At 42.6% G+C, this 10886-nt stretch overlaps 1 protein-coding gene across 2 annotated transcripts; it reads right to left on the bottom strand.

Moving 5' to 3' along the window:
• Positions 1-1849: 1849 nt before the first annotated feature.
• On the bottom strand, positions 1850-10647 carry slmapb (sarcolemma associated protein b). 2 transcript variants are annotated; one of them, XM_050065896.1, is made up of 10 exons: positions 10457-10647; positions 10088-10147; positions 7965-8093; positions 7800-7874; positions 7403-7705; positions 6905-7175; positions 6549-6720; positions 3134-3268; positions 2557-2644; positions 1850-2137 (listed from the first exon to the last, which is right to left on the bottom strand). In XM_050065896.1, the coding sequence occupies exons 2-9, from the start codon at positions 10137-10139 to the stop codon at positions 2561-2563; spliced, it is 1221 nt and encodes a 406-aa protein (XP_049921853.1). In that variant the 5' UTR covers positions 10140-10147; positions 10457-10647; the 3' UTR covers positions 1850-2137; positions 2557-2560. The 2 variants fall into 2 exon arrangements, with proteins under 2 accessions (XP_049921853.1, XP_049921854.1); XM_050065897.1 differs by lacking the exon at positions 2557-2644 and having other exon boundaries at positions 10457-10646.
• Between the last annotated feature and the right edge of the window lie 239 nt (positions 10648-10886).

The following is a 10886-nucleotide window of genomic DNA, read 5'->3' as shown; positions in this document are numbered from 1 at the left end:
TACACTAAAAAGCATGCATTTAAATTATACTGTGTTATTATGTAATACTGACTTCCCTTATGTAAACAGGTTATGTACAGTCTATGGCTGCACCTAACTTAACCTTGTATGAGGTTTCACTGACACAACAATGCTGTGCAATACTGAATCTGAGTGGCTCATAAAGCAATAACACAATAAACAGCAGCTGGTGCAGAAATAAAAACAAAATTGATATTTGATCATCATCATCACCTTCACTGTCTATGGAAGCAACTGTATCTAAAATGGAAAGCAGAGGCAAACAAACAGGAGTTGGATACTTAAAGCAGGGTAGGCACTTTCATTTTGGTGTCACTGGGCAAAAAAAATCCCATAATAAATGTTGAGCTTATTGTAATTTAAGTGGACTGAGAGAAAACTGGACTGCTGCATCTTCATTTGGCTCTGTTCTCATGCTCGGGCTTTAGAAAGTCTAGACTGATGAAAGACTGTTTCTAGTGGCTGTTCTACGGCACATCCCTTCAGTGAAAGCCTGATTCAATGGCCCACAGAGAAAGTTGCTATTCCAACATCGGCAACAACTGCCTACACTGGAAGGCAACCCAAAAAAGAAAGATGGACTTGTCAAAAAGAGAGTCTGACAATGAACAAAATAAAACTCAGTGTTTAAGAGATGGAGAGGAAATTTTTCGAATAGTTTAGCTTCTGCTAACTAGAGCTTAAGGCTCATAGCTGCAGCTTTAAGTTTGTGTTTATGAAGCTAACATTAGCTAGAGCAATGGTTCCTAACTGGTCCAGCAACGAGGTCTAGATTTCTCCTCACTCTTTGGTTCAAGGTCCACACAGTTTAGTATTTTCAGTGTCATACTTGCCTATGGCTTTGTCACTGAGCTAGTTTGTCAAGTACTTTTCCATAAATCATTCACTCTACAGCAGGAAACGGCACTCAAAAGTAAAAGCTCTGTGCCGGAAAGTCACTGTACTTAAAATGTATTTAAGTATGGACCTGCCACCCACCAGTTGGGAACCACTAAGCTAGAGCCTCAAATCACTGTGTCCTCAGTCTAGCTCCCCAGCACTTCAAGACCACCTGGCCAGGAAGAGAGTGGGCAGCAGCTCCAGAGACGGGCCCTCAGCTAGCAGCTGCAGCAACTAGAACTCAGCCAGCGCTTAGGATTGGACCACTCCAACTCCCTGCCACTGGCCACCAGCCTGCTGTAACTGCTGAAGCTGAATTCCAGTTGCTACAGCCACCGTATGAGGGTCCGTCCCAGTAGTCACTGCCTGCCCTCTCCCTGGCGAAGCAGTTCACAGCTACAAGGAGCAAGGCGGAGGGACTGCAGGGTGTGGTAGCTAGCTAATCCTTGTGTCATTTGATAAACAAATCAGTTCTCCATCACAGGGTTACTGTAGGAAGCATGTGCATATGCCCACGGTCCATGGTCATAAATGTAAAACACTTTTTGAAACTCTGCTCTGTCTGTTCAAATACTTTCCCGCGGTTATTCAGAAGTTTCTAAAATGTCCTAAAATGGCCCATTTTTACACTGACATTGGTTCTGGTGCCCACCACAATTATAAACCAATGTATTATGTATCTAGGGCAGTCATCATGCACTCAGTTAGGGGCTGCATTATTGTGACAATATTTATTATTCTGACAGTTACAGAGATGTGTTACATTTAGGGAGGGTCAAACTCCAGGTGATCCCTCTAAAATATCATCCTCATCATATATATTTAGAGCTAATTACGTGTGTAGCATATCTTTACATTCATTAATGGATAATCCTATAAGTCATGAGAGTAGACAGAAAGAAACAACCCAACTAGAGTTCCTTCAAATAATAATAGGCATACAAACTAATTCATTTGCACACAAAACTGACATTCTTTTATTAACGTATCTCTCATCTAAAATAGAGCATCTTAAAAATTAAACAGTGTTAAGTATGAGCCCTCCTAATTAATAGTGCAGATATGATAAGGGGGCAGATTTCTCAGTTTCAGTGCAGAGATGACAAATATGGGTTCATCTGTATGAGTGTGTGTGCGTGTGTGTTTGAGCACGTTGCCCTCAGGTCCTGAAGAGCACGGCAGCCGTCACAGCTGTTAGAGCCACAGCAGCCACAGGCCCCCAGATCATCCACGGTTTCTGAAACAAGCGGTGACACAGAAATGGAAACGTGACCGTCACCACATGAAACCGCCCATCATCGTCATCATCATCATAGGACTCGCCAAAGCTTTGACAGAGGGAGCTTGCCAACGAAACCGATGCAGTGCACAGAGAATGCGAGTTAAAAACAGCTCTTTCAGATAAAGATAAACTCATCCAAGCCGACTGAGAGAGACAGTTGTTAAGCATTAGCCATCCAGACAAGACAAACAGATGTCAGATGTTGAAACTGCATGATTAGAGAGGTTAGAGTCTCTGAGGAGTCAATTTTTGGAGTTTCCACCCCAAGGAAAGCATTCTGGGGGATGAGGAAAACCTGATTAAGTCATGCAATGATCTAAAAGACGCTGATGGGAATGAAAGATGTAGGCCGATTTGACAGGAGTAATGTGTACCTTACTACCACAATGCGCCGAAGCACCAATACAGCAAAGCCAGGATAAGGCCGATGACTATGGCTTGAACAGGCAGCAATAGGGATGTCTACAGAAGGGAAGGGATATTACAGTAATCAACTGCAACGGGACATACTTTAGTCGGGTGTGGCTTTATTAATAAACCCCTTCAGTCAGTAGTCTCTGTTTGTAATTGGTGTTTACACAAATCTCAAAGTCACACACGGCTGTCAATGTCTAAAAGCAACAGTAAAAGACAGCGGATGAGTAAAGAGGAGCAGGTGTGCTGCAGAGATAAAAAATATTTTGTGAATCCTTTTAAAGATTCACGTTTTATGCCTGGAGGTATACAAAATAAACAGATGCTCATTGTATTGTTGTTGCAAAATCTGAAGCAAAGCTCATGCTTCTAAAACCAAATCAACTGAAGATGTTTGCTTCTTATGCAAAGCTATGGTGCTGTTTTTTTTTTTAACTTCATTGCAGATCATTATTTCTACACTTTAAGCACATTTTAATATGTTATTTGTCAAACAGTTATATGTGATTTTGTTAGTGTATAATAACCAGCACTCACCTTTGTCCCTTTGTCCTGTAAGTCCTTCATGTTGGCTTTGCACTCCTCAAACTCCTCCCTAAGCGACTGTTTCTCCTGCTCAGTCTTCTCGTATTTTTCCTTCAGGTCTGACAGCTCCGTCTGAGCCTCCTCATACTGCGTAAAGCAAGTTATTATTTTCAACTTAAAGGAACACTTCACCTGAAACATGACCATTTGTGTGCCAATTACCCACCGTGTGTTACCTTGAATTAGTGAGGAAAACCTGGTCACTGGGGACTAGGGATACACGCGATTAGTCATTTAAACGATTAAACATCCGCCCCTTTGCTAGACGACACTAGAAATATTAGTCGGTTAAACCAATTAGTGTTTTATTCACGTACAAGGCCGCTTAACTGTCATGCAGCTGCCCGCCACTAGTGGGAGCTACAGAGCCATCAGACAGCACCATGTTATAAATACTTAACAATGAATTGTGCTAAATTTTGACTGTTTTCTGAGTGTTTTCCTTTCGACTACTCTTAATTAGAATTTTCGTTTAGTCGCCAGAGAAATTAGTTGCCAGGAACATCCCTAATGGGGACCACGTTTAACAACAACAAACTATCTCAAAACACTTGTTAAAAAACTCTCCCACAACTCGTGCAGAATAATAAAGTCTCTTTTATCCAGCTGTATGCTCAATACTTCCCACACACATGCATTTTTATTTAATAAAGTTTTTCAAATAAAACACTATAAATATAAAACAGTTGTATGAGTTTTTAAAAGGATGTTTTGATATAGTTTTGCTGCTGTTAAAGTGGTCCCCATTGGATTCAATTCATAAGGAATGTTTGCTTTTTTTGGATTCTTCGTTTAATGTGAAGGCGTGTGAGAAAAACAAATTTCTCTTCACGAATTCAAGGTAACGCACGGTGAGTAACTGATATACAAGTTATAATTTGGGAGGTGAAGTGCTGCTTTAAAGTAATGACAAGACAAATTCATTTCATTCAAATGTTTGTTCATGGTATATTTGGCTAACAAAGGAGCATGCTGCGGCCAAAGGTTGCTGATGTGAGTATCAGTGATTGATTCAAGGTGTTGACAATTTCTTTCAGTCTTTGTCCTCCAACAGGGCCTAACAGGATGAGCGAAGGGCACTGTGAGAGCACTTAGTCCACATTTATTTAGAAGCTGAATGAGTCACACCACATTGGGATGAATGACTTGTGGTTAAGGATGACTTCATCTCTGCTTTCTGCTATTCAACAGTGCCGCTCCTGTCTGAGAGTCACAGTGGCTGATCCATCCCCATCCAGCCTGTTAAACCTGACTGGGAGCATACAACATTGTGCCACTGCCAACAACAACCTCTTACTGTGGGCTGTTCGGATTGTGGGATGCTTTAAGTTTCACAACCTTTTGTTTTAAGAGAGAGGCTGCGAGTCACTTCAAAACAGCTTTAGTGAGTTACTTAGTATCTACGAGCCAGTGGAGGAGGCCATTAATGCAGTCTGTGTCCCGGGGTGGGTGGGTGGTATCGATGAAAATCACAGTAGGTAATGAGTTCAGGACGTGTATTTATTAGCTTTCTCAGAGCAAAAGATCAGTACTAACTGGGCACAAATTCACAGGGACACATACTTGGTCCTACTTTTAGGCAGAGTAAAGAAATCTCTTTTCAACCTCAGGAAATCATCCTAGTCTTAATGTCCTAAAGGGACAGTTTACTCCCAAAATCAAGAATTAATATTTGTCCTCTTGCCTGCAGTGCTTTTTATCGATCTAAATGGTTTTGGTGTGGCTTGCCCGGTGTTGGAGATGTCTGCCATCTCACGAATATATTGGAACTAGATGACACTAGGCTTGTAGTGCTCGAAGCGCAAAAACAAAAACCACATTTTAAAAACTCAACAGGAGTGTCTCTTTCCAGAAATCATAACCCGGTTACTCAAGATAATCCACAGACCTTGTTGTGAGCAGTTTCATGTGGGAACTGTTTTCTTTCTACTGAACTACACCTGCCAACCGTATCACCACACAGAAGGAAGCATACATCTACTCATGGACAAGCGGCTGGTGCTTGTGACAGCTTGAGAAGTAAACATTAATGACGTCCTCCTTGGCTGAGCTGTAGCCTTAGCTAGCTCTGTGGTGTTAGATGAGCTAGCAGTAGATGCACACTTCCTTCTGTGCAATGACTCAGTTGGAGAAAGAAAATAGTTCCTACATGAAACTGCTCACAACAAGGTCTGTGGATTATCTTGAGTAACCGGGTCATGATTTCTGGAAAGAGACATTGCTGTTGTGGTTTTATTTTTTTTATTTTTTGGGGGGGGCAATTTGAGTACCTCAAGCCGAGTGCCATCTAACTCCATTGTATTCAAAAGAAGGCAGACATCTCTACACCTGATATTTCCAACACATGGCAACTCACACCAAAGCACTCTGATAAACAGCGCTATGGGTAAGAGAAGAAAAATTTTGAGGTGAACTGTCCCTTTAAACATCCTCTCTGATGACCAGAACAAGTTAAAAACATTTGGATTAGATGACTGCAGGCTGCTGACTGTCTGATAAAGCTCTTATTACATTATAACTGATAGTGAGTGAGGATACAATATCAAATAATGTGTGCAGGCAAATAAATCACTTAAACATCATGAAACACTACATGCCCAGATAAAAAGCAGTCAAGGGCCCAGACAGACAGATAAAGGATCAGGGCCTGTAGTTATCAAGTGAAAATCAGCCCTAAATGGAGTTGCACATAGGTCTGTTTGATTGATCCTATGTCTTAGGCACTGGGGTTAACCCTTTTATCAACTTTCTCATTGAGAAATAGTGTTATGGTTTCACTACTACCAGCATAAAGGGTGACGAACTCTACATGGAGAGGTGCCATCATATCAGAACTTACTGGTTATTCATACTTGATCCTTGACGCCGGGTTTAATCTAATTTTATAGTTCTGTGCGTCATTACAGTGTGATTTTATTTGCTCTCAACAGAGAACTTCTACCCTTCGCTGAGTGTGCATGTAGGAAGTTTCATAAATACTGTAACACCTTGTAAAGCAGCGTGTCAGCAGCAGCAGCTGCAGTCCTCAGGCAGTTTCTACACTGGATCCATTCTGCCACGGTGCTGCTGTGCACTCAGGGCTGTTTTCACATATCTCACAGATCAATACACAATAATTTATTTGTATGTAGACTTGAAGACTTTGGCCACCTTGGGCAGTGACCAGTGCAGGCGATGTAGACAGCTGCACTGGTTATAATGGAGCAGTATTTGTTAAATTAGTCACAGGATTAGAAACTGACTGAGTAACAACAACTGTACACAAGGGGTAAATGCCAGGTTTATTCTTAGCTCTACTGTTAATTCCTGGGAGTGATTCTGAGATGCTTGACACTTTGGCTAATTTTCTGGTCTTTGGAGAACGTACCTCTCTCTGCAGAGCCTTGCTGCGGCTGTCTGCCTCATCCAGTTGGGTTTGCAGCTTGGTGCTGTCCTGCTGATGCTGGAGCTGCAGGGTCGCCAGCCTCTTCTCCAACTCCTGCTGGGATCTCTCCAGGGCTTTGAGGCTGTTGCTCAGCTCAGAATTCTGGGCACGCGAACTATCAGAAACAAAACAACACTGAGTTCAAAAGGTGAAGGATCACACGAAGAGAAGGGTAAACTGTGCAGTGAAACATCTTGGAATACAGTCAAGCAAATGAGACTGAGGAAGCACAAAGGTGTGGGTGGGGGGGGTGGGGTGTGTGAAGCTGAGCTCGTGGTGATGTAGCTCCGTGCACTGACCTGGCAAGGTCTTTCTCCAGCTGCTGCTGTCTCTGCAGCACGGCCTCTTTCTCAGAGCGCAGAGCTGTGCACTCACTCTGCAGGTTGCCCTTCTCTTTCTGGTGAGTCTTGAGGAGTTCCTCCTTCTCTGCCCTGAGGGAAGCACACTCACTTTGCAAACTGCTCCTTTCCTTCTGGTGCTTATTCACTGTGTCTTGTTTTTCAGATCGCAGGACAGAGCACTCTTTCTGAAGGCCATTACACTCCATCTGCATGGACTGCAGCTCACTGGCTGTGAAAATAAAAGGTTTTATGTAACATTCTCTGAACAGATGCTCTTTTCTTAATTACCTTAGAGACTAGGTTATAATTTCTGTAAGCTCCAACAGACTATTGTACATTTGAGTCTCGTAATGCTTGAAACAAACGAGCCATATTTCAATCAGGTCAAATAGAAACTTTAAACCAGCTATTATCATCATATTATGTATCGTTACGTGTGTTTAGACCATTTGATACCTTGTATCTCTGCAGTTTTCTGCCACTGCTTGCTCTGTTGTTGAAGGTCACGCTGAAGGTTCTCAATCTCACGCTCATATTTGTTGGCAGTCTGACGCCATTTGTCCAGATCCTTCGAGACGGTCGCCAGGTTGTTCTGGATAATGGCGACATCACGGTCCCGCTCAGTAGTGGCTGCCTCCAGGGCACGTTTCAGCGCCTTCACCTCATCACGTGCGCTCTGTAGCTCGTCGTGTGAACCAGAGGTGACATCTATCTGCTCTCTGAGAATGTCTGTTTCATCTTGGAGCTGCCGCAGCTGGGCTGTCCAAATCATGGTCGGTGTTTAGATTAGTAATGTTGATATTTCAAGTAGGATAAATAAAGCTTTTTTAATTCACAACACACAAAGATGTACCTTGAAGATGTTTTATCTGTTTTGCAGATTCATCAGCTTGCTTCTTATTTTCTTTTCTCTCTTCCTGCAGAATACCTACAAAACATGACGGCATTTATTTCATGCATTTGTAATTGTCGGTCAAGTGATTTGTGGGAATCTAACATCAAACATTTGTATTGTTACCTTGTAGCTCCATGAATTTGTGCTTCTCAGTATTAGCTTGCTCCTGGGCCTCTCGAAGCTCATCATTCAAGCGTTGGATGATTTTCTCTGATTCACCAGAGGACCCCATGTTTGACCTGGTCAGGTCATCTGATAATGAAATACAGAACTGAAATCATTATCCAGATTAGACGGTCCTTTGTCCTATCATAAGCGTATCTAGCTTTAAGAAAAGATTGTCTTATCTGCCTGCAGAGTCACTGGAGTGCACACAGAGATGTTAGAAAGTAAAGTTCAAACTATGATGACACATCAGGCAGTAATGATGGCAATTTGCTGCTATACAAATAGAAGAATAACTCAGAGTCCCACCATTTTAATTCTGCCTCAGTCCCAAATACTTAACCAGGGCTGACATACTAGATGATTTCCCAAGATATTAAAATGGGACCATTACATAAACTAATTGCTCACCCAGAAATAGACACAACTGCATTTTTTTAACCAAGCTTTTATTCCAAATTGTCCATTAACCCGGTAACAAACAAGTCTCTGGCACATCTACGCTGCTTGTTAACAGTAGGTTATTGTAAACAATACACAAAGGGAATGGACTAGCCAGCGTTGTCAAGGGTCTGTTGTGTTTCCTAGACGTGGAAACAAGCTCCACAAATACTTGGCCTTTGCAATTCCCAGTGAATATCTTGATCCCCTAATCTACCGTGGCTAGGAAAAGAGATGACCTCATCTCAGAGTGAGCATTTGGCAGAGGCGAAAAACAAGAGTCAGGACAGGTCAAGCATGTGCACCATATATGGGCACATCAGAGCACTGCCATGAAGTGCTGCATTTGTCGTGAAAACTGTGATTTCATTGTGTCTGGCACGCGTGGCTGCATAAACGCACCGCAGAAATACACACATGTATTGTTAGCAGCACTACCAGATGGCACTGATAAATGTCCCTAAAATGAAAGGGTATGTAACGACTGCTGGAGGCTGGTGGCACCCTCTGACTTGAGCACATGACCACCCTGCTGTGTGCCAGACAAAGGATGGGCGGGCAGTGCCCTGTCCTGCATGTGTGCATGAGGTTGTGTGTCCCCTCATGCATGCATATGTATGAGTGAGAGTCAGAATGTGAGTGGGCTTCCTGTACGTGGGGTATGCTCAGTTCATGTGAGAGATGAATGTCGTCCCGGGAGCACGAGATGGAGACAGCATTCCAGATGAGGGCGTCCAACGTGTTATCTTTGGTAGCATTAGTTATCACAGCAGTTATGACTTAGTGTCACGGGCTGACACCTGACAAATAATGGGATTAGCCTGCATGTAAAAATACCTCGCTGACTAGTTGGGGGATACTGAGCATCACACTGCCTCAAGTGACGACAGGAAGAAAAAAATGTAGGGGAAAGTCTTTTTTTAGCACAAGTGCTGAAGGCTAAAGCCATCATGGTCTATCTTACCCCGCTGTCTGTTTCCTTCCCAATGAATGTGACAGCGTTCTTAAACCGAATCGGAGGGTTAGCGCGGCTCACGCTGAATGTCTAACAGTATTCAGCGGGTCTCTATAAAACTGCTGATAAAACTGCCAGGAGTGATATCATTTTACAGCCCCACAATGTGCTGTCTTTGACGGAAACTGAGAAATATCCTCATAATTTCTGAGAGGACTGAGGTGCCGTTGTTGTGAGGACACTGTTTGCTTTGTACTGCCTATGTAAGGTGCAGTGTAGCATTACAAATTCATTCATCATGCAAAATTGATTCGCTCTGTAATATGCTCACACATTTCTCATGTGCTCATGTTGATTTCTATGCTCTCTGTATTGCACTATCACTTGCAATCTTTTAATAAGCCTCCCTAAATGGCACGAACAGTCAGCTGACGTGCCCCCTGTGCAAAGAGACTCCATCTTCTAATAAGCTGTTGACACTAGAGAAATCAGCCTCTTAAACAAGGCCATCTAAAGCACTCTCTAAAGCAAACTGACTGCCCTTACAGGCTCAGGCGCTCTTCTTAACTGTGACTCATGCTTTTTCTCTCTCCTCACATCGTCAGTTAGTAAAAATATGCTGTGTCAGGTATGAGCCATTTGAACATCGAAACAAGTCATTCACAAACAAATACAGCTGGGTTACCTTTGATGAGAGACACGTTGTTCAGGGGGTCACTCAGCTCTTTCTCATCCATTTGTTTATCTGTAAAGAAAAGGTGTAACTACATATCAAGCCAACAAACAGATGTTAAATCACAAGTTAACGTTGACAAATAAAATACACTTAATAAATATCTTATCTACATTATAAAGATATGTTTGCTGCTGTTATAGTCAATAATTCGAGCATTTTCAAAAAGGTAAACACAAAAATGCATGCTCATCCATCAATACATAACAGGTACTTTTTAAAGAGGCAGCTGCATAGATGCTGAGACTTTTCCTTTGAGGACTAGGTCTCACAAATAGTACCAATTAAAGGTTAAGAATACAGCTTAGTAGGAGATATTACCTTAGGGTGATCCAGGAGCTACAGTACTCTATGTGCTGAGGCTACAGCCGTCACTGGCATGAAGAACTCTTCTCCAACTATCAGATTTTTTCAGATGCGAAATGGACCAGTCCAAGCAGTGAGGGGAGGGGAAACACTGAGGGGATGACTGACACTGTGTATCAGACCTCCCTGCTGTTGTTGGGCTAAAGCTGGTGAAAACAAAAAAATGGTTAAATTAAGTGTACAAATATCTTGACTGTGATTAAAAAGCTACACTAGAGGCAAGACAAATGAATGTCCTCAAAAACATGATCCCCCTGTTCTGTGGCTGAAGTCCCCAAGCCCCTCCACACTAGGTCATGCATCCGAGTAGGGCATGTCGGAAGCTGCAGCTGCATAGTGACACACAGAGACGTTTTGTTTAGGGAGCAGAGCTGCTCTCTGACCA

The sequence above is a fragment of the Epinephelus moara genome, chromosome 16 (genome assembly GCF_006386435.1).
Source record: "Epinephelus moara isolate mb chromosome 16, YSFRI_EMoa_1.0, whole genome shotgun sequence".
Classification (NCBI taxonomy): Eukaryota; Metazoa; Chordata; class Actinopteri; order Perciformes; family Serranidae; genus Epinephelus; species Epinephelus moara.
This window is presented reverse-complemented; position numbering and strand designations above follow the sequence as displayed.